The sequence below is a fragment of the Polypterus senegalus genome, chromosome 7 (genome assembly GCF_016835505.1).
Source record: "Polypterus senegalus isolate Bchr_013 chromosome 7, ASM1683550v1, whole genome shotgun sequence".
In the NCBI taxonomy this organism is placed as follows: Eukaryota; Metazoa; Chordata; class Cladistia; order Polypteriformes; family Polypteridae; genus Polypterus; species Polypterus senegalus.
This window is the reverse complement of record NC_053160.1, coordinates 4,995,063-5,022,888: the sequence shown is the minus strand read 5'-3', so window position 1 is coordinate 5,022,888 and position 27,826 is coordinate 4,995,063. Positions and strand designations below refer to the sequence as shown.

Below are 27,826 nucleotides of genomic sequence, written 5' to 3'. Positions count from 1 at the left end.
AGCAGCAGCAAGAATAACAAAAGATAAACCGCGTCGAGGCACCGTTACTGAGGGCTCCATCTCGAGTGGTATTGGGTCTTTAGGTGCAGGGCAAGCAGACAGAAATGAAAGGCACTATAAAACAGATTCAAAAAGCACTTCAAGAGATAGCAGAAATGAATGGCACTCTGTAATAAACGAGGGTGATAGATACAGTATGCACGGCACTATGTACATTTAATTAGTATACAAAAAAGTCCCATATACATTGGATAGATAGATAGATAGAAATGAAAGGCGCTATATAATTGATAGTAGAAACGAAAGGCACTGTATAACAGATCAATATAATGAATGGATATGGCACTCTATAAAGCTGTATAAACGGGGTGGTAATAATGATAATAATACATTTTATTTATATGGCACATAGACATATAAATGAAAGGTGTTATTTAATAGAGAGTAGAAATGAAAATCACTCAATAATAAATGAGTGTGGCAGATACAGTATGCATGGCACGATATAAATTTAATTAATATAAAAAAGTCCAAAAATATACATTGGATCAATGGATAGGTGGAAATGAAAGGCACTATATAATAGATAGCAGAATAATGAATGGATATGGCACTCTATAAAGCTGTATAAACGTAATACTACTACTAATGATAATAATACTGTACATTTTATATATATAGCACCTAGACATAGAGAAATGAAAGGCACTATATGATAGTAGAAATGAAAGTCACTCTATAATAAATGAGTGTGGTAAATACAGTATGCATGGTGCTATATAAATTTAGGTGATATGAAAAAAGTCCCAATATATAAGCTGGATGGATGGATAAGCAGAAATGAAAGGCACTATAAACAGATAAATATAGTAAATGGGTATGGCACTCTATAAGGCTGTATAAATGGGGTAGACAGAGAGAAATAAAAGGTGCTATATAACAAATTTAAAAGGTAGTAGAAATGGTAGAAATGAAAATGGCATGTAGTAGAAGAAGGTGATAGGTGTGTATGACAGTTTCTAAATTAAACAGACATGAAAGGCACTATAAACAGATAGTAAAAATGAAAGGCACTCTGTAATAGCTACAGTATGTATGACACTATATAAATTTAATCAATATAAAATAAAGTCCCAATATATAAGCTGGATGGATGGATAGGTAGAAATGAAAGGCACTATAAACAGATAGTTGAAATGAAAGGCACTATATAATACAGTAGATAAATATAATAGATGTGCATGACGATCTATAAAACTGTATGAACAGGGCAGAGAGACGCGTATGGCAGTTTATAAATAAACTAGATATGAAAGAAATGATAGGACTCAGGTAGAAAGATAGAAATGAAAGGCACTATATGATTAATTTGAAAAGCACCATAAATAGAAATGAAAGGCACTGTATAATCGGTCGATGTAATAAATGAATATGGCATGCTATAAAGCTGTACAAACATGATAAACAGAGACAAAGGAAAGGCACTATATAACAAATTTGAAAGGCACCATAAATAGATTGTAGAAATGAAAGGCACTTTATAATAAATGAGTGTGACAGATACAGTATGTATGGCGCTATATAATTGATATAAAATGAGTCCCAATAAATAAACTAGATGGATGGATTGTTAGAAATGAAAGGCAATATAAATGGAAAGTAGAAATGAAAGGCACTATATAATAGAATAATATGATGGGGTGCATGATACTCTATAAAGCTGTTTAAACAGGGTAGACAGAGAAATGAAAAGCATTATATAACGAATTTGAAAGGTAAATAGTAGAAATTAAAAATATCGTGTAACAGAAGAAGGTGATAAATGTGTGTGGCACAAAAGAAATTATATGCACCAGGTAGAAAGATAGACATGAAAGACGCTATATAGGCATTATATAGATATTTATGGCACTATATAAATTCAATAGATATGGAAGATGTTGTATGAGCTGAGCAGGCAGACAGACATGAAAGGCACTATATAACACATTTCAGTGGTTCTAATAAATAGATAGCTGTGGATGGCACTATATAAATTAATTAAATATGAAAGAAGCAGCAGACAGCATATAAATAAGGTAGGTGACTATACAGATGGAAATGAAAGGCACTTTATGATGGACTTTGATGGGCGCTCTGTAAATTACAGAGATATGAAAGGGACTTTTTGAAGTGGATAGAAAGACAGAAATGTAAGGCAGTGTATGATATTTGAAAGGCGCTATACAATGGATGTGAATGGCACTCTATAGATTAAATAGACAGGAAAGTACAAACCAATAGATCGGTGGGCTCTCTGACGACCACAGGCTAATCACAATGGACAAACTCAGATAAGCTCGCTGATTTCTGCCACGTCTTCTTCTCCTCTTTGCTCGCCTCCTCCTCATCATCTTCGCAGACTTTTGTTTACCCAGGAGAGCCGACAGCAGCTTGTTGGAGAAAAACCATTAAGAACAGCAAAAAAGAAGAAAAAAAAAGAAAGAAAAACGCACACCCACCCAGGGTGACAGCCGGCCCCCTCGCGTCTACGGTTTCAGCTTTTTCTCCCGATGGTATCGTGTTCCTCGTAATGCCATTTTCCGTGAGACAGATGATGTTAACTTTTCCACATGAGGTATCATAGCCCAAATCTGCGACCCTCTGCTCCGACTCCCTTGGCCGATGGCCAGCTGTCACTATTCATGTCATATATCATGTAACACCATTTTTTTAAACCAAATTAAAACGAGGACACAGAGTTACGGTGGTTCATACAAAATGCAGCCCTTCTGCCAATTTTATGATTTGCTTGGCTTTGTGCCGCATTTCCTCATGCGTGCCCTCATCTGGCTTATCTCCTGCTCTAACGTGGCCGATTTCAGGGCTGGCCCGGCACAGTCTCTTCGCTGCCCCAGCTTTCATTTTTCTCGTCGTTCTGACACATCAACTTCAAAGAAACGCCAACGATCTGCGAAAAGATCAAAGGGCTCTTTGTGCCTGAAGGGAGACGAGATTTGCAGACGAATTTCTGTGGCTTTATTGAGAGCCCCGATACTCAACTGCTCTGGTCGTACGGGGCTGTGAGAGGGAGCCCCCTGAAAGCCAACGGCAGTAAACCTCAGCAGGTCTTCTCGTAAGTCAGTGGGCGGAAATTGGAGAAAACTCGTGACGATGTAATGGTGTACCCAACTCTCAGCCTGGCTAGTGCGGGTCGCCCGCAAACACAAAGTCACTTGTGTGAATGACCGATAAAATGATTTGACTTGAATAACCCTGAACCAGTAGCCTTATCTACTGGCCATATAGTGCCTTTCTGATTAATATGTCTGCCTTTACCTGCCTTTAAGCTACCAAGTAGTGTGGTAGAGAGTAAGACGTTAGGAACTTTGAAAACTCGACTTGATGTTTTATTGGAAGAAATAAATGGACAGGACTGGCGAGCTTTGTTGGGCTGAATGGCTTGTCCTCGTCTCGAGTCTTCTAATGTGTGCTTTCTGTTTGTTAAGTTATGCCTTCTCAATCTTTGTCCCGCTTAGCGCCTTTCAGATTTGTTTATCTATCGTTTATATAGTGTAAGTGTTATCTATCATATAGCGCCTTTCCTATTTATTCATATATCTCTATATAAAATCCAACGTCTGTTTGACTGTATATCTGTTCGCTTTTCACGAGAGAACCACTTAACGGATTTAGATCGGGTTTTTTTTCTATAATTTGCTTGAACATTCTGGTTGATTTTTAGACTTCTCTCATCGCGCTAAGTATCAGAGCTCGCTTGCGGTACCGATTTATTAGCGCGAGTCCGATTTATTAGCTGCGGGCTGAGGGGACGGGGGCGGGGCCTAACGTTTGACGTTTTTGAGAGAGAGAGAGAGAGAGAGTCGAGAGCCACGTGTGTTTTAGAGGGTGGCTGCTGAGTGACACAGATGTCACGGCCACGCGCTCTGCTCTCCACGCGGGTGACAGCTACTATTTATTATATGTGATTTTTCCTTTCTATCTATCTGTTGGCCTATTATATTGTGCCTTTAAAATCTGTCTATCTCTCATTTAGTATTTGTTTATCTTTAGCTCATATAGTGCCTTTCTTATCGGTACACTTATCTTTCAGTTTGTTATGCCTTCTCAATCTTTCTCCCAAATAGCGCCTTTCAGATTTGTTTATCCATTGCTTAGTACAAGTATTATCTATCTATTATATAGTGCCTTTCATATCTATCTATCTATCTATCTATCTATCTATCTATCTATCTAATCAATCAACATTTATTTATATAGCACATATTCATACAAAAAAATGTAGCTCAAAGTGCTTTACAAAATGAGATCATCTACTACTACTACTACTACTAATAATAATAATAATAATAATAATAATAATAATAATAATAATTCATTTTATGTATATAGCACCTAGACATAGAGAAATGAAAGGCACTCTATAAAAATGAGTGTGGTAGATACAGGATGCATGGCACTATATAAATTTAGTTGATATGAAAAAGTCCCAATATATAAGCTGGATGGATGGAAAGGCAGAAATGAAAGGCACTATAAACAGATAAATATAGTAAATGGGTATGGCACTCTATAAGGCTGTATAAATTGTGTAGACAGAGAGAAATTAAAGGTGCTATATAACAAATTTGAAAGTTAGTAGAAATAAAAATGGCATGTAGTAGAAGAAGGTGAAAGGTGTGTATGACAGTTTCTAAATTAAACAGACATGAAAGGCACTATACACAGATAGTAAAAATGAAAGGCACTCTGTAATAGCTACAGTATGTATGACACTATATAAATTTAATCAATATAAAATAAAGTCCCAATATATAAGCTGGATGGATGGATAGGTAGAAATGAAAGGCTCTATAAACAGATAGTTGAAATGAAAAGCACTATATAATACAGTAGATAAATATAATAGATGTGCATGACGATCTATAAAACTGTATAAACAGGGCAGAGAGACACGTATGGCAGTTTATAAATAAACTAGATATGAAGGAAATGATAGGACTCAGGTAGAAAGATAGAAATGAAAGGCACTGTATGATTAATTTGAAATGCACCATAAATAGAAATGAAAGGCACTGTATAATAGATCGATGTAATAAATGGATATGGCATGCTATAAAGCTGTACAAACATGATAAACAGAAACAAATGAAAGGCACTATCTATCTATCTATCTATCTATCTATCTATCTATCTATCTATCTATCTATCTATCTATCTATCTATCTATCTATCTATCTATCTATCTATCTATCTTTATTATATAGTTCCTCTCAAATCTATCTGTGCATTTTCTATTTGTTTGTCTTTTGCTCATATAGTGTCTTTCATACATCTCTGTCTGTTTATCTTTGTGTTTTGGTCTTTCTTGGTAGATAGTTGGTTGTGACCATGAACTGGGAAGCACCGCAAAAGAGGACAACTGTGGGGTGTGCAATGGAGACGGCTCAACATGCCGTTTGGTGCGAGGCCACTTCAAATCACAGCATTCAGCAATCAAAAGTAAGCGGGGTTCATCTTTTATCATCTAACATGCATTGAAACTTTTATTTTTTTTTTTTTATAAAAAATGTTTTAAATAATTTAATATTGTTTACCTCCAAGTAGATCTGAAGGAAATGCTGTTTTCTAGAAAATATGGAATTAGGAGTGTGTAACAGGAGCGTGCAGTTTAAATATGGGAGGATAATGGAGGACATGGATTGACTGGCATCCATGCTGGGATGTGTAAGATATAAATCTACCTGATTATGTCTATAAGACAAGACAAGATTAGTTAGTGCCATACCCATTTTCTTTATTTATCTGTTTATAGTGCCTTTCATTTCTGCCTATCCATCCATCCAGCTTATACAGTATATTGGGACTTTTTCATAACAACTAAATTTATATAGCTCTATGTATACTGTATCTACCACAGTCATTTTTATATAGTGCCTTTCATTTCTCTATGTCTAGGTGCTATATACATAAAATGTACAGTATTATTATTATTATTATCATAAGTAGATAATAAAGGCACTATATAGATACAGTAGATAGATAGATAGATAGATAGATAGATAGATAGATAGATAGATAGATAGATTGTGAAAGGCACTATATTTTTTAAGGTAATGAGTAATTAAAGACACTGTGTATAACTGATACTGAGGAGAGGCACTCTATGATAGGTATAGATAGGCATGGTTATGAAAGTCATTATTCAATTATAGAAATATGAGATAGATATAACCATGAAAAGCAGTACGTAATTCAAACATTATGACAAATCAAAGGCACTACAGCTATAAAGTGGAGGCGCTCCATTATAGTAGCAGATACTAAGTGTCACTCATGACAACTCACGTGACAATGGGTATGAGTGACATTACATAATTGAAAGATTATGATAGCTAGACATGACTGTGAAAGGAACTATCTAACTAAAAAGATTATGACAGATGTAACTGTAAAATGCACTACGTAAGCAATATATTTTGATAAACATGGTTTTGAAAGATGTTATATAATTAAAAGATTCCAAAGATATTATTTGAAAGGCACTATATAATAACCATTTCATTAAAATATTATGATAGATTTAATGCACTATAGATAAGAGCTACATAGATAAGCCACCATATGATAGGAATAGACAGATGTGTCTACAGATTGCAGTAGATAGATAAGAAAGGCACTATATGATAGTAATACATTAGAGGTCGATAAGTGGCTATGAAAGGTGCTATATAATCAAGAGTCACGTCTACAGATAGATGTCTGAGCAGCACCACTCTCTTTCTGTCTCCTGCCTGTCCGTCACTGGAAGACTTTAACAAAGATTGCTAAACAACAGCCACAAGTGGGAGGGGCCAGAGACTAAAGGCCAGCCTAGGGTGGGGCTTCAGCAGAGCGCTGGCCCACTGCTGACACCAACAACCAAACCTAGAAAAGGCAAAAGTTGCTTCCATGAAGTCAGATGGGCTCAGTACAACAGACAGGCAACACAGGGCAGCCGATTTGGGAATCCTCATCACAAGAGCCCAGTGAAGCCAGTTTGTAATGCGCTCCCCTTTAATACATTCTGACTGCAAACTGAACCAAAGGCAGAATGTGAAGAAAACGCACAGCGTCCCACTGAGTGGCTTTCCTCTGCTTATTGTCTTTGTAGGGGAGGACACGGTCATCGCCATTCCTTTTGGCAGTCGTCACGTCAGGCTGGTATTGAAAGGACCCGATCATTTGTGTAAGTAATTCCTCGGCGGGGGGGTCCTCAGTTGGGGGCACAGATCTGCCTCCGATGGTTATTTTAGTTTTCCTTTTACAAAGAAAGAATTAATTAAAACAAGAACACGTCTTTTATGAAATGTTTGTCAGCCTGGTAGGTAACCCACGGTGACTTAGCAGCTCAGGCACGTCATTCAGCTGTTTCTGATCACCTGTGCAGGGTATACTGAGGGTATGCAAAGAACAGAAAACAAACACGTAGTATGAAAATTAGACAGCAGGCACAGCACTGGTCAGTAGGGGGAGCTGTCATTGATCAGGAGAGAAGTTCTGCGGGGTTCAAGTTCTGCTAATGGCCGTGTCTCTGCAGTCACTCATAGTGTGCTTCTCTTACACTCTTTATGGGTGTGGCTTTGCTGTTAATGGGCGTGTCTTATACATTTTGTACATGAAGTTGTCTTATAAGGTTTTGTTAGTGGGCGTGTCTTTACTGTCTTTATGCTATTAAGTGTTTCTTTGAGATTTTATGGATGTGGCTTGGCTCTTAGTGGGCGTATCTTGTATATTTTTGGTCATGGGCGTGTCTTTACTGATGTCATTAGATATTTCTATTGGTCTGGTTTTGCTGCTTACATTTTGTACATTTTGGTTACTGGGTGTTTCTTTTGTGTTTTAATGGGCGTCTTGTACATTTTTGGTCATAGGCATGTCTTTACAGTTGCTTTTATTTTTAAATTCTTTCTTGTCATGGGTGTGGCTTGGCTGTCATTATGCTTGTCTTTATCATTTTGTTATAAGATGTTTCTTTATGGTTTTCATGGCTTATCTATTAATGGGTGGTTTTTATCCATTTTTGTTAATGGCTGTGTTTTCACACTTGTTGTTAGTCGGACTTTCTTTTGGATTTTGTATGGTTGTGGTTTGGCTCTTAATGGGTGTGTCTTGTACATTTTTGGTCATGGGCGTGTCTTTACAGATGTCATTAAGTATTTCTATTGGTCTGGTTTTGCTGCTTACATTTTGTACATTTTGGTTACTGGGTGTTTCTTTTGTGTTTTCTTTTTGGCTCTTAATGGGCATGTCTTGTATATTTTTGGTCATTTGCGTGTCTTTACAGTTACTTTTATCATTGAATCTTTCTTTTCATGGGTGTGTCTTGGCTGTCATTGTGCTTGTCTTTATCATTTTGTTACTGGGTGTTTTTTTTATGGTTTTCATGGTGTGACAAATAAGAGGTGCTATCGCTCCCTTGAACCCTTAGACAATACGTCAGACACCAGATAAAAAGTCCAAAAGTTGACTTTATTAATAAACACCAGTGCACAAAGCACCCTCCTCTCTACAATACTCATAAATAAATCCACAATACAATCACTAATCAATCCTCCACTCTCCCAGACACATTGCCACCCTTCCACCCAGCTCAGCTCTCCATCTGGGGATTTCCCATAGTCCTTAATAGTCCTTGACACGGAAGTGTTTCGCTTTCTCTGTACACATGACTAGGAACACTTCCGGGTCAGATAAAAATCCTTCTTCTTCAACCCGGAAGCACGTCATTCCTCTTGTCCATGTGAGTTGGAAGTACTTCCGAGGTGCAAGGAAAATACTCTTTGTTCCTCCCTACAGCGTCCTCTAGCGGCCCCAATGGTATCCAGCAGGGTTGTGAATAAACACTCCAATGTCCATGATGCCCTGCTGGCATTCGGGGCACCTCCATGCTGCAGGGAGGGCTCCACCTGGCGGCGTGGGGGTATTGGCCGGGATGAACAGCCGACCATATATCACAATAGCCTTTCTATTAGTGGTGGTGTTTTTACAGTTGTTGCTAATAGGACTTTGTTTTAGATTTTCAATGGGTGCGGCTTGGCTCTTAGTGGGCGTGGCTTTTACATTTTTGGTCATGGGTGTGTCTTAAAAGTGGTCGTTTCTTATGGGTCTGGTTTTGCTGCTTACATGTGTGTCTTTTACCTTTTTGTGAATGGGCGTGTCTTGTACATTTTTGGTCATGGGCGTGTCTTTACAGATGCTTTTATTATTAAATCTTTCTTGTCATGGGTGTGGCTTGGCTGTCATTATGCTTGCCTATATTATTGTGTTATTACGTGTTTCTTTATAGTTTTCATGGTTTATCTATTAATGGGTGGTTTTTATCCATTTTTGTTAATGGCTGTGTTTTCACACTTGTTGTTAGTCGGACTTTCTTTTTGATTTTGTATGGTTGTGGTTTGGCTCTTAATGGGCGTCTCTTGTATATTTTTGGTCATGGCCGTGTCTTTACAGATGTCATTAGATATTTCTATTGGTCTGGTTTTACTTCTTACATTTTGTACATTTTGGTTACTGGGTGTTTGTTTTGTGTTTCCTTTTTGGCTCATAATGGGCGTGTCTTGTACATTTTTGGTCATGGGCGTGTCTTTACAGATGCTTTTATTATTAAATCTTTCTTGTCATGGGTGTGTCTTGGCTGTCATTGTGCTTATCTTTATCATTTTGTTACTGGGTGTTTCTTTATGGTTTTCATGGCCTATCTATTAGTGGTGGTGTTTTTACAGTTGTTGCTAATAGGACTTTGTTTTAGATTTTCAATGGGTGTGGCTTGGCTCTTAGTGGGCGTGGCTTTTACATTTTTGGTCATGGGTGTGTCTTTAAAGTGGTCGTTTCTTATGGGTCTGGTTTTGCTGCTTACACATGTGTCTTTTACCTTTTTGTGAATGGGGGTGTCTTGTACATTTTTGGTCATGGGCGTGTCTTTAAAGTGGTCATGGGCGTGTCTTTCTTTTAGGTCCTTACTTGTTTTATGTCGGTTGAAGTGTCAGTGGTGGCTTTCCATGCCACACTCTGAGGACACGGAGATGAGACAGTTCGCGAAGACAGCCTCGGTCTTCTCCCTTTCATTGAAGCATTTCATTTTTTTGGATTTTTATCTGAGCCCATTCTGGGGGCACATTAACCCATGAAAAGCCAGCCTCCCTCCTGTTTTGGCTGCCTCTAAGGGATGGCATCCTTATAAGGGAAAGAAAGAACAATGATTCCATAATGCGTTTTTCTTTTTAATCTTTTTGCCAGCTTTCTTCTAATTCTAATCAATTGGGGTTGTTGAATGTGAGGATTTTAAAAATTCCACTTCATCTTTGCAATAAAAAACATATTCACGATGTTGAAATTTCCTTGCCACAAAGCAGTGTTGTTTTCATGGGCACCGCCATTTCATCCCGGTAACTGTCACGTTACTAAGCAGATCGATCAAACTGCTGCCATTAAAGAGGGTCCGCTTGTTCTCTTCTGCACTCACCTGTCACCTCTAAAAGAACAATGTACAAATTTGTTTTCTGTACTCTCTGTCATTTTTGAAAATGCATTTTGATTTACGGTTTTTGGATGTTTGCTCAGCGAATGAGTGAACAGATTTTTGTAGTTGTTTTGTGATGATGTCTCATTTCCATTTCCTGCTAGAATGCCGTCACTCTGCTTGCTCACTTCTTCTTTGGCCACACAAGACTCTTAAACGCTGCGCTCATCATCCATTTTTTTTTTTTGGATTCTCACCAGACCTTGAAAGTAAAACCCTACAAGGCCGCAAAGGAGAAAACAGCCTCAGCACATCGGGCTCGTACCCCATCGAGAACACCACGGTGGACTTCCAGAAATTTGCAGACAAAGAGATTCTGAGAATGAGCGGACCCCTGGGGGCCGACTTCACCGTCAAGGTAGGTCATTGGATTTCTTCATTTTTTAATTTTACCCCTCACTTGAATGGTCAGCTGAGCTGCGGGGAAGTGTTGTGGGCATGAAATTCACAAAAATATACTGTGCTTAGGAAGAAATGCGTCACTCTCTGGCAGCGAAGAGCAAAACAATTCACGTGAAACTGAATTCAAAAACGAGAACTCGCCGTTTCACCCGTGAGACACAAATGGTTTTGCTTCCAGCAGAACTTGTGCCGTCAGATCAAGAAGAATGGGTGGGTGTCTCCATGAGGGTTTTTCAAATCCCATACCAAATTTCATATAACAAAGACATATTCTTTGCATTTGATATTCCAACAGATGGTTCATCGTAAACGTTTGTAGTAATAAAATGCATTTTGGTTGCCATTCTAACAGATGGCACATCACAAACATTAACACTGCTTTTACAAATCCCATAGCAAATGGCATATAACAGAGAAATACACATTGTGTGGCACACTGCAGACGCTTAAGCTGAGGTCCACGTTGAACCCGGGTAGCACAGGTGATTTTTGTGTTTGTCCTTTATAGAACTTCACACCCTTGGTCCAATCTCAACAAGCGTTTGCAAGTATACCCTGCTTTGTAAGATAAGGACCCCAAACTACTTTGTAACCCAAAATTTTGGGCCTTGGATCGCGTTTGGGTTTGTCTTTACTACAGTGAGTTTTAAGGACAGTGCCACCTGTGGGCAGAGCAATGAAACACAAGAACTGCCTGAAGCCAGATTAGCAGATTAAATAGGGAAGATTATTTGTAGCAAAATGAGATGCAATCCAACGTGTTAACAACATTGCAATGTAACGCATAGGCAAGTGGTGGAATTCATTTTTTCGCGGTTTTAATGTGTAATGTTAAAAAATTGATCGTTTGCTTTTCACTGTGATTTGAAATGTTCATGTCAGTTTTAAAATGCAATATAAAAGCATATCGCACTTCAATTCACATCGTAAGAAAGCCGCTATATAGGCTCCTGACCTGACACAGATGAACACGGAGGCACTTATAAAACCAACAAGACCTAAGTAACACTTGATTTTAAATATCAAACAAAGTTGAATTCAATTGTTCTCTTGTTCGAGTTAAGGTGCACACCCCGAAGCTGGCAAGTGAGTGCGGAAGACCCCTATCCCCTCGGCCCGCTGCGCGTTTCTCGGATTCACGCTAATAAATCGGCACCACAAGCGAACTCTGATACATAGCGAAATGAGAGAAGTCGCAAAATCAACCGGAATGTTCAAGCAAATTACAGAAAAAAAAATCAGTCTAAATCCGTTAAGTGCTATAGTTCTCTCATGAAAAGCGCACAGACATACAGACAGAGAGACATTTGATATATTATATATTAGCAAACCTTCAAAATAATGTGCAGTTAAAGTCTGGAGCTTAGTAGCTTAGTAGAGCCTGATAACTATAAGGATCTTCACCAAGCAGCTCTGAAAATGTCTGCTTTGTTTGGGTCTCCATACCTCAGTGAGTCTGACGTGACTGTCATGAAATCAAAGTTCAGAACACGACTGACAGACGAACATTTAAAAGACTCCATAAGAGTGAACCTCAGTGGCTCCACTCCACCAGACACCTCAGTGCCAGTCATCTGACGAACTCAAAAACACATCACACATGCGACTGGACCTGTGAATCAAGTGACACAGTGACATGTGACAAAATGACAAATGAATAAGGAACATCTGTTGTGGTGAACGGCCAGGACCCACTCCCCTTTGGCACTGGATCCGGGGGAGCAGCCATGGGATACACACTACGCCTTCCTGGGTTACATGGGGGCCACGGGCATGGGACTTCAGGGCTCAGCTCTGTTGGGCTCCACGCCCGCCACCGGGCTTAACGAACCCGTGTTTGCTGGAACGCAGCCACACCCGGAAGTGCAGCAGCCTGAATTAGGTTCATTATCACCTGAAGCACTTCTGGGTGGGCTATAAGAAGAGCCTGCAGCCACCACTCGAGGCGCCAGAGTCGGGAGGAGGAGGAGGAGGAGGATGATGCTTCCTGGGAGAAATGGAGGAAGAAGACTATTTTTGATTTGTTTTTGTGTGGTGCTTTGTGGGACTGTGCTGTAGCTGAGGGACACAGGGAAGACGTGACCCCCCAGCAGAAAGAAAATAAATCGTTTTGTGTTATTTTTACCTGTGCCTCCATTGTCAGTCTGTGTCAGGTCGGGCACCTATATAGCGCCTTTCATGCTGTGTATTTGGAATTGCATTGTTTTGTGTTGACAGCATTCCATCCATCATCCAACCTGCTATATCCTAACTACAGGGTCACGGGGGCCTGCTGGAGCCAATCCCAGCCAACACAGGGCGCAAGGCAGGAAACAAACCCCGGGCAGGGCACCAGCCCACTGCAGGGCACACACACACCTCACCTGCATGTCTTTGGACTGTGGGAGGAAAGCCACGCAGACACGGGGAGAACATGCAGACTCTACGCAGGGAGGACCCGGGAAGCGAACCCAAGTCTCCTAACTGCGAGGCAGCAGCGCTACCCACTGCGCCACCGGGCCACCCAATCAATACATGAATAAATAAATAAATACATCCATCCATCCATTATCCAGCCCACTATATCCTAACTACAGGGTCACGGGGGTCTGCTGGAGCCAATCCCAGCCAACACAGGGCGCAAAGCAGGAGACAAACCCTGGGCAGAGCGCCAGCCCACCCACCGAAGGTGTTGACAGCATTCTTGGTTTAATTCAATAGTCTGAGATACGCTAGAAAGCAATGCATACAGACGTACAAATGCACTTGCGGGTGAGCTAAATATGTTTTGTGATGTTTCAATGCAAAATGTGAGTTGTGGACACCAACATTTTATAAAAGTTCAGGCAAAAGGAGCTTATTCAGTTTGTTTGGGTTGAAATAAGCGATGAGAAGAAACGTTAGAAAACATGAGGAGCTCTCGGCCATTTTCATTTTGTAAAAGTAGCTCTCAGGGGAAAAAAGGTTGGAGACCCCTGGACTAGAGATTGTTAAGGAGTGTGATGGACGGCTGGGAAGCCCTTGCTATTTATGTTCCGGGGGAGCAACTTTGGACAGCTCATTACCTCCCCCAGGACGCTTGGTGGCAGCCGACGATGATTCCCCAGCCTCCCACCTGGCTCCATGGGAGATGGAGTCTTCCACAGCCTGGTTGGGAGCTGGGATGGCCGCTAGGGGGTGCTGACGAGTCTCAAGAACCCGGCTGGACAAGTCATCAGCCCCACCCGGAGGTGCAATTGGGACCAGGTGGTCAAACACCTGGAACACTTCTGGGTGGGCTATAAAGCAGGCCAGCCTCCACCACTCAGGAGCCACAATCAGGAGGAAGAGGACGAGGTTGCCTGGGAGGAGTGGTGGTGCAAAGTGGAGAGTTCTTGGTGTTTTGACTGTTAAGTGCGGGTAAGGGCCTGTGGGACACGGGGAAGACGTGTGCCCACGGGTGAAGAAAAATAAAAGCCTGTGTGATTTTTACACGTGCCTCTGCATAGTCTGTTCCGGGTCGGGCGCTATATAGCGCCTTTTACAGGAGTAACGTTTGTCGTCGTTGAGAGAGAGATCACAGTATTTTAGAAGGTGGCTGCTCATTGGCAGAGATGTCACGGCCACGTGCTCTTCTCCCCACGTGGGGGACGCTCTCCTGTCAGAGCTGAACACGATCAGATACGGTGCCAACGTTTGACATTGGAGGGTACCTACCTTCTGCTTGGCCAGAGTTACATATTTGAACATTTTTTTTTATTGATTTTTTAAGTTTCACTAACATGGGTGGTGCCGAGGAGGGCTGGGGAGGTGGGGGAGGGGCAGCCAGTTTATTCCAAATCCAGAGTTTGGGGGTCAGGCTGCCTAAGGTGGTGAGGCCTACCCAGTAGACCTGTAAAGAGGGTGGGCAGGCCTGATCTTTGTTGGGGTTTATTGGAGGTCTTTGCCCGCTTGTTGTCTTTTGTTGTGGCCTGATGGGACTACAAGTGAGGTCCCCACATTGACCCCCACCAGGAATGTTAACAAGCACATGGGCTTCCCACAAGTTGATATCTAAAATAAAAAAATAAAAAAAAGAAAGGAACTTAAAATACATAAATAAACCGTGCATCTCTTTCAAATTTTGAAAACTTCCATATGCTCCAAATCAGATACTCAAATTAGTAGATGTTAAAATTAACATCAAACACGCTCCAGAGCCCCTCTTGAGGCAGACCCCCCCACGGTTGGAAGTTTTTTTGGACACCATTCACTCGAAGCTCAAGTAGCTCCAGATGTTCTCCTTACCAGAAATGTCACAAAGCGACGGAAGCGTTAAAAGCCAAATTGCCTCGAGGCCGCTCTCTCTATCTATGGATCACGGCCCGCAGGGTCCAGTAGGCTTCACACCTAATCAGGTTCAAGAACGGCACGAATAGCCATGGAGGCGGGCCAAGCGGCTGCGGAAATCCACACTTTGATCAAAGCCTCAGTCGTAAATCAGGACCTGCTGCAATTAGACACGTTCTAGATTTAAAATGTGCCACGCTGCCTGATTTAAACATCCTCACAGTGGCCAGGGTGACAAGACAAGGAGTCGATGCTGAGGAACGTAAGATCAACCCCCTCCACCCCAATACCACCAAACGTGGGTCACGTCAATCAGCCACAAAGGGAGAGGAGGCAGAATGTGGGAGGACCAGGAAAAAACAACGGTGGTGTGCAAAAGTATTCACCCCCCTTGAAAGTCATTGTCATTTTCTGCATGACAGAAGATTTGTCCCCACGTTTATCACTTCTGTGTTTTAATGTGAACTCTTAGGTGGTAACAATACACTGCTAAAGTCAAACTAAACAATTTTGTGTTGATATATTGAACTGTGGGCGGCATGGTGGCGCAGTGGATAGCACTGCAGCCTCGCAGTTAAGACACCCGGGTTCGCTTCCCAGCTCCTCCCTGCATGGAGTTTACATGTTCTCCCCGTGTCTGCGTGGGATTCCTCCCACAGTCCACAGACATGCAGGTTCGGTGGATTGGTGATCCTAAATTGTCCCTAGTGTGTGTGTGTGTGTGTGTGTGCCCTGCAGTGGGCTGGCACCCTGCCCGGGGTTTGTTTCCTGCCTTACGCCCTGTTTTGGCTGGGATTGGCTCCAGCAGACCCCCGTGATCCTGTAGTTAGGATATAGCAGGTTGGATAATGGATGGATGGATATTGAACTGTGTAAGTATTTAAACGTCTGCGCTTTGGAAGCTCGAGGTTGACACAAATGACAAATGACACAAAGGTGACAGTCATTTGGCATTCCTAATTAAACATAATGAGGGCCTGCTTGTGAGTCCCCTTTGTCTCTCTGGATATACAATACAATACAATACAAATAGCCCTAAATCACACAAGGAGTGCCACAATGGGCTTTGACAGCCCCCCCAGCCTTGAGTGTCTAAGACGACATTCCCAGAAAAAAATCCTTGTAGGGGAAAAAAAAAATGGAAGAAACCTCGGAAAAGGCAAAAATTCAAAGAGAGACCCCTTTCCAGGTAGGTTGGGCGTGCAGTGGGCGTCAAATAGAAGGGGGTCAATACAACACAACACAATACACAGAACAGAACAAATCCTCAATACAAAGGGGGGCTCTTTTAATTCTGACTTGTCCTTCCAATCCGGTGCTCTCTTCCCTTCTTCTCCTCATTTTTTCTGAATGGTCATCTCCGCTGCTTTACAGTTTATTTGGCCCTAGGAGTCAGGTGAGTCTCTTAAACACAAACTGCTGCCTGGCATTACAAATCCAGCCATTCCACTATGAACAGAACTAGGGACACATACAAACTGCCAATGACGGCCCACCCCACATGCACACGACAACTGTTACACCCCTCTGTAAGGCCACAGTCTTTGTTGGACAATCACTGCATAAATGAAGACCAAGTAGCCTTCTGCTGATGTGACAAAGTCATTGAAAGGGACAAGGCAGAAACATGGCTACCAAATAAAATATCAAAGAATCTGAATGTCCCATTGAGCAATGCTGGACCGATCATCAGTAACTGGGAGGTTCATCACAGCACCCCGACTCTAATTAGAGCAAAACATCAGAGCAAGGAAGAGACTAAAAATCCAAGCGTCACTCTCATGACATCTGCAATGCTCTTTGGCCGAGACTGGAGTGAAGGTGCAGTGGGGGGTCCACAATTTAAGGAGCTCTCCATTAAAACAGGCCTCTCTATGGGAGGGGAGCCAGAAAGAAGCCATTCCTTAAGAAGGTCCACAGTGAGGAACGTATGGCATTTGCTACAAAGCTTGAGAAAGACCCACTTAAGGTGTGGGAGAAGGTTTGATGGTCAGATGAGACCAAAATAGGACTTGGTGGCCTTGTGTGTACGTACAAATCCAGCTATTCCACTATGAATAGAACTAGGGAAAGGTACAAACTGGCAATGATGGCCCCACCACATGCACACGACAACTGTTACACCCCTCTGTAAGGCCACAGTCTTTGTTGGACAATCACTGCACAGATGAAGACCAAGTAGCCCTCAAGGCACAATGTTGGGAACATGGCTACAAAAAAATAAAATCAAAGAGTCCAAATGTCCCGTTAAGCAATGCTGGACCCATCGTCAGAAACTGCACCCTGACTCTTACTAGAACATCACAGCGAGACGTCAACTGGATGGAGAGGCCACTAAAAACCCAAGCATCACTCTCAGAAGTCTGCAGGGCTCCATGGCTGAGACTGGAGGGAAGGTACACAAATTTTAAGAGCTCTCCATTAAAACAAGCCTCTCTATGGGTGGGGAGCCAGAAAGAGGAGCGTATGGCATTTGCTACAAAGCTTGAGAAAGACCCAGTTGAGGTGTGTGAGAAGGTTTGATGTTCAGATGAGACCACAACAGAACAAAGAGGTATGTGTGGTATAAAACTAACACTGCGAATGCCTTGAGAAACACCAGACCTCCGGTGACATATGGTGGTGGCATCATCATCATCATCATGCTATGGGGATGCTTTTAATGTGCTGGGGCTGTGAAGCTTGTCAGAGTTGAAGGGACGATGGATGGACACAAATACTGTACCTCACAATACCACAGGAACTTGTTTGTTCCAGTCTGCTATGAACTTACGGCTCCGGGAGAAGAGTCATCATTCAACATGACAATGACCCCCAAGTGACACTGGAATGGATCAAAAGCAGAAAGGGGAATGTTTTGGAATGGCCAAGTGAAAGCCCTGATCTTATCTTAAAACTGCTGTCCAGAGGTGCACCATCCCACCAACCTAGAGGGTCTTGATCAATTCTGCCAGGAAGAATGGGGAACGATCACCATGTGCCAAACTGGGACACGCTTAGATACCCCAAAAGAATGAAGGCCGTTACAGCAGCAGAAGGGTCCTCGACAAAGTGTGAATGTGTAGGGCTTTGAACACTGAGGCAGACACGGACTTTGGAGTTTTTCTTCTTCAGTTCACTATCTACAGAAAATGTTTTATTGTGACTTTGGAAATGCATTGTGACAGCATAAGAGGTCACATTAAAAATACTGAATGTATAAACACGGGGACAAATCTTTTGTCATGCAGTCAGAGGGTCGAATACTTTTGCACCCCACTGCACATATACAGTTCACAGTATAAACCTGCCTATTATATAGTGCCTTACACATCTCACAGATTTATGCATCTGGACTTTTTTGTGCGTACGCACATTTTCCGCTTTTGTCCTTACGTCATGTTAGAGTGTGAATTCTACGCACAGCGTTATACATGAGGCCCCCGGTCGCAAAATCAGTTGGAATGTTCAAGCAAATTATAGAAAAAACCCGATCTGTTACGTAGTCCTCTCATGAAAAGCAGACATACAGAAAGACAGACATTGGATTTGATATTTTATATATTAGTAAACCAAAATGATGTGCTGTTAAAGTCTCAACAGCATTCTCAGCATTTTTAGAGCTTAGTAGAGCCTGATAACTAGAAGAATCTTCCCCAAGCAGCTCTGAAAATGTCTGCTTTGTTTGGGTCTCCATACCTCAGTGAGTCTGACGTGACTGTCATGAAATCAAAGATCAGAACACGACTGACAGACGAACATTTAAAAGACTCCATAAGAGTGAACCTCAGTGGCTACGCTCCACCAAACACCTCAGTGCCAGTCATCTGACGAACTCAAAAACACATCACACATGCGACTGGACCTGTGAATCAAGTGACACAGTGACATGTGACAAAATGACAAATGAATAAGTCAGATCTGTGGATTTGGAATTGCATTGTTTTGTTTTCACAGCAGTCGTGTTTTAATTCAATAGTGTGAGATAAAGCATACAGACATACAAAAAGCACATGCAGGTGAACTCTATTTTTTGTGATGTTTTAATGCAAAATGTGAGTTGTGGACACCAGCATTTTGTAAATGTTCAGACAAAACAAGCTTATTCAGTTTATTTGGGTTGAAATAAGCAAACGAGACTAAACGTTAGAAAACATGAGGAGCTCTTGGCCATCTTCATTTTGTAAAAGGAGCTCTCAGGGGAAAAAAGATTGGAGACCCCTGGTTTAAGGCATCTAATTGTAATTAACTTGTAACAATATAATGGTCCACAGAATGGCCAAACTAAATACCATAGCTGCTTTAGCGTTGTTACTCTCACTGCACCTTCTTCTTCTTCTTCTTCTTTCAGCTGCTCCCGTTAGGGGTTGCCACAGTGGATCGTCTTTTTCCATACTACTGCACCACTCGGAGTATTTATATCACTGTATCTGAGTGTGAATCAAAGATCTACAGCAGCTGATCGGAAAGAGAATTATCAGGATACAGCATCAAGCACACGCTGCCTCAGCCATTCACACAGTCTATTTGAACAGCTTCCATACGACAAACACTTCAGAGTCTTTCCTGTACGGACCTCACGGTTCACAAACAGTCTCATCCCAAGAACTCTAAATGCACTCAATCAACTGCTCCTTGTAGAACTGTTAGGACTTATAAGTACAATCACCTCACTGTAAACTTGCACTACAGTTATAATATCGCACAACCTGAGCCACTTTATAAAGCGCGTATTTACATATGATGACGATTAATTTTTAAGGTGAAATGCAGCAAAATATGTTTATTATATTATACAGATAAAACTTTAAGTTCATTTAAATAATCTATATTGTTAATAATTAAACATGTGAGGACACGGTGCCGCAGTGCTAGCGAGCCGCTGGCGCTCCGTTCACAGATTGTTCCTGCATCGCGCTGTATTCTTGCTGGTGCTGACGCAACACTGGAAGGATAGATGGATAGAATAACTAAACACGTACTACGAAGATATTTCAATGTTCTTTAAAGGTTTTGAAGAATCGGCGCTCTAAGCTTATAGGTGGCTTAACCTCCGTTACAGAGCTGATTGTGTGGTGATTGGTTACTTGGGGAAAGAAAAGGAAGGACAGGAATTGGGGGTTAGTACGTTTGAAAGAGACAGGACTGCTGCAGTAAAGTATTTCATCAAAGGTCGCGCCTGGCAAAGCAAGCATCTTGTGTAAGACATGAACAATCACTGCGCCACCGTGTTCCCATGTTTAATAACGTGCTTTAACTCCTATCATCATGAAAATGATATCACGTATACATCTCAGTATTTAAATTATTCAGAGAGCTGTAATATCATGAATGTAATGGATTCTGTGTCCAGTTGGAGGAAGAGAGCCGGTTTAAGAAGCAAGTAGTGATTCACACACACAGAGCACATAGAAGATCAAATACAAAACAAAGCATTTAACGTGCCACTTTAATTACGATGAGATTTGAGATACTAATAAATTAAACAATTTTAAGATGAAATTTATGATATTTTACTTTAATGACAAAATAAACTTTGTGATTAAAGTGGAAGTTTCGAGATTAAAGTTGACATTTCGTGCTTTATCCCACTGTGTGCCTTTTTTCTCTGTACCCTAATAAGCTTTCATTTGACACTCAGACGGTGGGCTACGACTCGCCTTTTCACTGCGACTTTTTTTATTTCGGGCACGGTGCGACTTTGTGAACTTGAGCACGGTATGTCACTCGATCAGCTTCCTTTTCTTGTTTACTCCACTCTTTAAACTAACTAATAGTACGTTTTTCTTTGCCTCCACTTGGTATTTGCTGAAATTCTTCTATTTGCCCTTGTGCTTTTGCCATTGTCTTTTCACAGAACGCTCATTTAAGGGCTATTTATATTGATTTGCATATTCAAAATGGAGTAATTCTGGGAGGAGTCAGGGTGGGAAACGTGCGTTACTTTTCACGCTGACCGGGATTTATGTAGTGGAAGAACATGGAGGTTGGCGAACGCACAGATTTATGCATCTGGACTTTTTCGTGCGTAAGCACATTTCCTCTTTTGTCCTTATGTCATGTTAGAGTGTGAATTCTACGCACGGCGTTATACATGAGGCCCCCGGTGTTCAGCCAGCTGTGGTGGCCATGTGTGTCATTCCTCTTTTCAGAGCACTACCTTGGCTACCTCACCTTATGAGAAGAATTGAGGAGTCATAGTGGACTCTAAGATATCGACTTCCAGACAGTGTTCAGAGGCCGTTAAGAAGGCTAACAGAATGTCATGTTATATAGCGCCTTGACGTGTGCAGTACAAGTCACAGGAGGTTCTGCTCAAGCTTTATAACACACTGGTGAGGCCTCATCTGGATTCTTGGGTGCAGTTTTGGTCTCCATAAAGACATAGCAGCACAAGAGAAGGTCCAGAGAAGAACAACTTGGCTGATTAGAGGGTGACAGGGTGTGAGTTATGAGGAAACATTAAAAGAGCTGAGCCTTTACAGGAGATGAAGACGAGACCTGAGTGAAGAGTTTAAAATGATGAAGAGAATCAGTGCAGCGGATTGAAATGGTGACTTTAAAATGAGAAGAAATTGAAAGTACGCCTCATGAGAAGAATTTGGGAGTCGTAGAGGACTCTTAAGATATCGACTTCCTGGCAGTGTTCAGCAGCCATTAAGAAGGCTAACAGAATGTCATGTTATATAGCGCCTTGATGTGTGGAGTACAAGTCACAGGAGGTTCTGCTCAAGCTTTATAACACACTGGTGAGGCCTCATCTGGAGTCCTGGGTGCTGTTTTGGACTCCAGGCCACAAAAAGGACATAACAGCACTAGAGAAGGTCCAAGGAAGAGCAACTGGGCTGATTCTGGGCAACAGGGGATGAGTTAGGAGGAAAGATTCAAAGAGCTGAGCCTTTACAGGAGATGAAGAGGAGACCTGAGTGAAGTGTTTAAAATGATGAAGGGAATCAGTGCAGCGGATCGAGACGGTTATTGTAAAATGAGTTCATCGAGAACACGGGGACACAGTTGGAAACTTGTGAAGGGTAAATTTCGCACAAACATTAGGAAGTTTCTCTTTACACAAAGAATGATAGGCCAAGTAGTGTGGTGGACAGTAAGACTTTAGGGCTTTTCTAAACTAGAAATAAGTGGACAGGACTGGCGAGCTTCGTTGGGCTGAAGGGCCTGTTCTCGTCCAGATTGTTCTAATGTGCAGCAGACTGTTAAGTTCAAAGCCTTGATGCTCACCTGCAGGGTGGTCAGCAGCTCAGCACCTGAACATATGGAGACACTGGGTGAGGTCCTCTGCTCCTTCTTCACCAATCAGGTGTGCGCCGTGTGATGCCACAGCTGTATGGTTTCAAATCTTAATCCCGACTCTTTATCACGTGCTGGTCCAAGATGCCCACCTCCATCCAAACAGCTAACCCCTTCAATGTGTTTAAGACATGGAGGAAGACTCTCTTTTTCTGTGAAGTTCTGTCTAACTGATAATGGCTTTTCAACTCACCTGTACACGCGCCGGCCACTTTATTAGGTACACCTCTTCAACTAATCTCTAATCAGCCAATCACATGGCAGCACCTCAATGCATTTCGGCCTGTAGACCTCGTCAAGACCACCTGCTAGAGTTCATAGTAGAAAGGGGACTGAAGTGACTCTGAACGTGGCCTGGCTGTTGGTGTCTGAGTATTTCACAAACTGCTGATCGATCTGCTGGGATTTCCACGCACAGCCATCTCCAGAGTTTACAGGGAATGGTCCTTAACCTTCAAAACTCCAATAGAAAGTTTTCAGGTCCAAAAGAGGAGTGAATAAGGACAGCTCACCTCTAAGTAAGAGGCATAGCAGACCCCGTTGACGGTGGGCTTCTAGTGAGAGCATCAGAATTAAATGCTGTGCAGCTTCTACCTGGGCACCTTATGGCCAAACGTCTGTCTTATACTGCAACCCCAGGCCCATTCATTTTACACAAATCTCTCTCTATATAAAATCTAACGTCTGTCTGTCTGTCTGCTTTTCACGGGAGAATTACTTAACAGGTTTAGATCGGGTTCTTTTTTCTAGAATTTGCTTGAACCTTCCAGTTGATTTTGTGACTTCTCTCACTGTGCTAAGTATCAGAGTTCACTTGTGAATCTGAAAGACGGGCAGCGGGCCGAGGGTGGGGACGGGGGGCACCAGTGAGTGACAGGACGAGAATGCCTTGTTGAAGGCCAAGGTCAGAGGAGAAGGTCCAGACTGGTCTGAGCTGATAGAAAGGCAATAGGAACTCAAATAAGCACTCGTTACAACTGAGGAGTGCAGAAGAGCAGCTCTGAACACACAACACAGCGAAACTTGAAGCAGATGGGGGGCTACAGCAGCAGGAGACCACACCAGGTGACACTCTTGTCAGCTAAGAACAGGCCACTGAGGCTACAGTTCACATGGGCTCACCAAAATCGGACAGCAGAATGTTAGAAAAACGTCGCCTGGTCTGCTGCGACATTCATATGGTGGGGTCAGCAACATTAAAGCAGAGATCCATCCTGCCTTGTATTAACATTTCTGGCAGGTGGTGATGGTGTGATGGTGTGGTTGATATTTTCTTGGCACACTTTGGACTCCTTATTACCAGCTGAGCATCGTTTCAATGCCACAGCCTACCTGAGTGTTGTTGCTGACCATGTCCATCCCTTTAATGTCCCCATCTTCTGATGGCTCCTTCCAGGAGGATAAGGCGCCATGACACAAAACTCAGATCATCTCAGACTGGTTTCTTGAATGTGTCAATGAGTTCAGTGGACTCCAATGGCCTCCACAGTCACCAGATCTCAATCCAATAGACCACCTTTGGGATCTGGTGGAGCAGGAGATTCACATCATGGATGTGCAGGTGACAGACCTGCAGCAACTGCGTGATGCTATCAGGTCAAAATGGACAGAAATCACTGAAGAATGTTGGAAGCACCTCATTGAATCTACACTATGAAGAATTACAGCAGGTCTGAAGGCAAAAGGGGGTCCAATTCAGGACTAGCAAGGTGTACCTAATAGATAGATAGATAAATAGATAGATAGATAGATAGATAGATAGATAGATAGATAGATAGGCACTATATAATAGATAGATAGGCACTATATAATACATAGAAAGGCACTATATAATAGATAGATAGATAGATAGATAATATGAAAGGCACTATATAATAGATAGATAGATAGATAGATAGATAGATAGATAGATAGATAGATAGATAGATAGATAGGCACTATATAATAGATAGATAGGCACTGTATAATACATAGAAAGGCACTATATGATAGATAGATAGATAGATAGATAGATAGATAGATCCTGACAACAAGGTGGCAAACGTAGTGAAGAACACCAAACAGCTTTACTTGTCTGCAGTCTAGCAAAAGGCAAACCCCCTGAACACTCAAACTTGAAGGTCCGAGTCCAGAGACCACCGCAGTCCCCCTAGTGTTATGTCAGGGTGATCAATCAGCTCTCCAATTCCTGACATCCCTACTACAAGTCCACCGCACTTTTGCTCAGCGCCAGCAGACCACTCTGTGCACACGTCCAGCTGCGCTTCAGCGTTTTCACATTCTTTTCTAATCAAAGCCATCCTTTCAGAAAATTTAGAAAAGCTCAAAACAAATTGCAGTGCGCTTGCCGGCTCCTCCACCAAAAAGATTCTGGGTAAACATGATGTCATTCATAAAACAACGAACTAAGCCACATGTGGTTCTCATGAAGGCCACACAATGCACAGCGGTCTCTGTCTCTGCGGCCCCTCCGAGACGTCTGTCAGCAGTGGTAGAGTTTGGGGGATGCTTCTGAAATTCCATTTTTTTTTAATTAACATTATTAATTACCTTACAATGATGAGTTACACATCAGTCGAGGATACAAATAAATACGACGTGCAGGTCAAGTCAGCCAGCGGTCCGACACATCGGTGGTGGGAGAACACCTCAGTGAAGAAACAACACTCACTCAGTCAGAGAGCAACGTTAGGAGAGCATTCAGAAAAGTGAACCCCAGGAAGGCGGCCAGGCTGGACGGAAATCCAGGAGTCTTAAGGTCTGTGCTGGTCAGCTTGTACCAGCGTACACAATAATACTTACGGTGATCTCCCCTTAGATAGATAGATAGATAGATAGGACTCCCTGCGTGGAGTTTGCATGTTCTTGCTGTGTCTGCGTGGTTTTCCTCCCACAGTCCAAAGACATGCAGGTTAGGTGCGCTGGCGATTCTAAATTGTCCCTGGTGTGTGCTTGGTGTGTGTGTGCCCTGCGGTGGGCTGGCACCCTGCCTGGGGTTTGTTTCCTGTGTTGTGCCCTGTGTTGACTGGGACTGGCTCCAGCAGATCCTAGTGACCCCGTAGTTAGGATATAGCGGGTTGGATAATGGATGGATGGATGGATGATAGATGTGAAATGCACTATATAATACATAAATACATAGATAGAAGTGAAAGGCACTATATAATACATTGCTAGATAGATGGATAGATAAGGCACTATATAATAAAAAGATAGATTGATGAGGCAATATATAATACTATACAGGGTGGTCCAGATCTAATTATGCAGATCCAGATCGTCTGGATGACTTTGATTTATTCGGGAACGATTCCAGTTCGGTGCGAAGACGATTCTTCACGTCGTCAGTTTGCACACTTCTCGATGGTCCGGGATTTTTTGGGTGATTTTCTATGTCATAAATAAAAATAAATAAGTTATAGCGTAATGAAAATTGCATAATTAGATCTGGACCACCCTACACTGTACATAGAAAGATTGATAGATATGAAAGGCACTATATAATACATAAATAGATAGATAGATGAAAGGCACTATATATAAATATATAGTGCCAACCACAAGGGGGTGCCACTGAGCACCAATCCTCAGATACAGTAATGCCCAGGTACACTTCCAACTTAAATAAAGGGCTTTATTGAGCTCCAACGCCTTCTTCACAAGAATAATAACAAAATAAAGCACCCAGCACAATCCTCCTTCCTTCTACAACAGCGTAGCCCACTGCCTCCCGACTCTGAGGTGGTGGGCTTTTTTTTAAAGTCAACCTGGGAAGTGCTTCCAGTCTTCTATCCAAGTCGTCCGAAGTAATTCTAGGTGGTGCAGTAACCAGGACAGTCATCCCTTGGCAGTGCTCTCTGGAAGCCCCCAAAGACCCTGACAGGGTTTGCGTTACCGGACTAAATTTGCCCTGCGGGTGTCTTAATCGGGTTTAGCCCCAAGGAACACTCCATCAGTCCCCCTTTATAACGAGCTCTGAAGAATCAGACCCTCAATAAGAAAATGTTTAGCCGGCTCTCTCTCTCCTATCCAAAACCTCGGATGGATGCCGGTCTACTCCCCATGTCTGCAAATGACCCTGCAGCAGCCCTAATTCCTCACGTGCTGACCATCTCGTGAACTGAACTGAACTAACTTTGGTGGGCGAAATGATCGCCTTTTTGCCCCGCGTCGACTTTCACCTGAGCCGAGCCTGACAGCCCCATCACTCTCGCGCGTCACGTGGCTTAGCCTACACGACCTCTCTGTCGATTGTGCCGCACGCGCGCTTACTTCGCAGGAGTCCGTCATACACCTGATTGTTACACAGCAGCACCGCATCTTCCAAACCCCACGGTTACACTTCAGATGGAAGCCCGCCCCACGTGTCCACTCGGGGAACAAATCGGTGAGTAAACGAGTGCCGCTGTTTTCTTTTATTACAAGGACGGAGCAAAGTGCTTTTAAGTGACCATATTGGGAGGCGTTCCCTCACAATACAACTATTATTAACTTTATTACTGATTGATGCATTAAGCAGCCAATCAGTGTCCCTGTGCGTGCGTGTGTGTGCGCGTCTGGTTCAGGCTCGGTGTGCGCCGGGGGTCTCCGCAATGAAATAAGCAAATCACCGTCTTAGCGGCCCCGTATGGTGGGCCGTTCGAACATTTAATCCATTTTCTTTAATATCCGAAGTTACAACGCAGATATCGTCGGTTTTAAACTGGATATTAAGCTTTTGAAATCTGATGTCCAGTTTTAAAAATTTGATAATGGAGTTTTTGATATTTGATATCATGCTTTTGAAATTTTATTAAAAAAAAGAACCTACATACTAATATACGTATTATGGAAGGCTGTTTTAACATTTAATCCATTTTCCCTTTTATTAAATTTGATATCGGGTTTTATAAAATTTAATATCACGCTTTTGAAAGTTGATATCATCATCCTCAAACTCGATATCAGATTTTTAAAACACAATTTAACAAATTTCAAAAGCGTGATATCAAACTTAATAATAGGAAAATGGATTAAACGTTCAAACAACTTTCCATAATATGTATAGTTGCATGGAGGCTCTCTTTTTTGAAATTAAGTTTCAAAAGCTCGATATCAATTTGTAAAAGCGTGATATCAAATTTCATAAATGTGATATCAAGATGAAAAAAATATGATGTGAGAGTTTAAAATGTGTATATATACTGTATATGCATTTAAATTCCATCCATCCATCCATTATCCAACCCGCTATATCCTAAGCACAGGGTCACGGGGTCTGCAGGAGCCATCGGATATCAAATTCCAAAAGCA

General features: G+C 42.1%; 1 protein-coding gene across 4 annotated transcripts in view; it reads left to right on the top strand.

Annotated features, from left to right (window-relative positions):
* LOC120532289 (ADAMTS-like protein 1) overlaps positions 1–27,826 on the top strand; it is a 447,743-nt gene that overhangs the window by 237,851 nt on the left and 182,066 nt on the right. For 3 of the 4 annotated variants that reach the window (XM_039758167.1, XM_039758166.1, XM_039758168.1), the window contains 3 exons: positions 5,376–5,502; positions 7,154–7,228; positions 10,762–10,919. In XM_039758167.1, coding sequence (XP_039614101.1) covers positions 5,376–5,502; positions 7,154–7,228; positions 10,762–10,919 — 360 coding nt within the window. The remainder of the gene's footprint in view (positions 1–5,375; positions 5,503–7,153; positions 7,229–10,761; positions 10,920–27,826) is intronic. The other variant, XM_039758169.1, reaches the window with a different exon arrangement.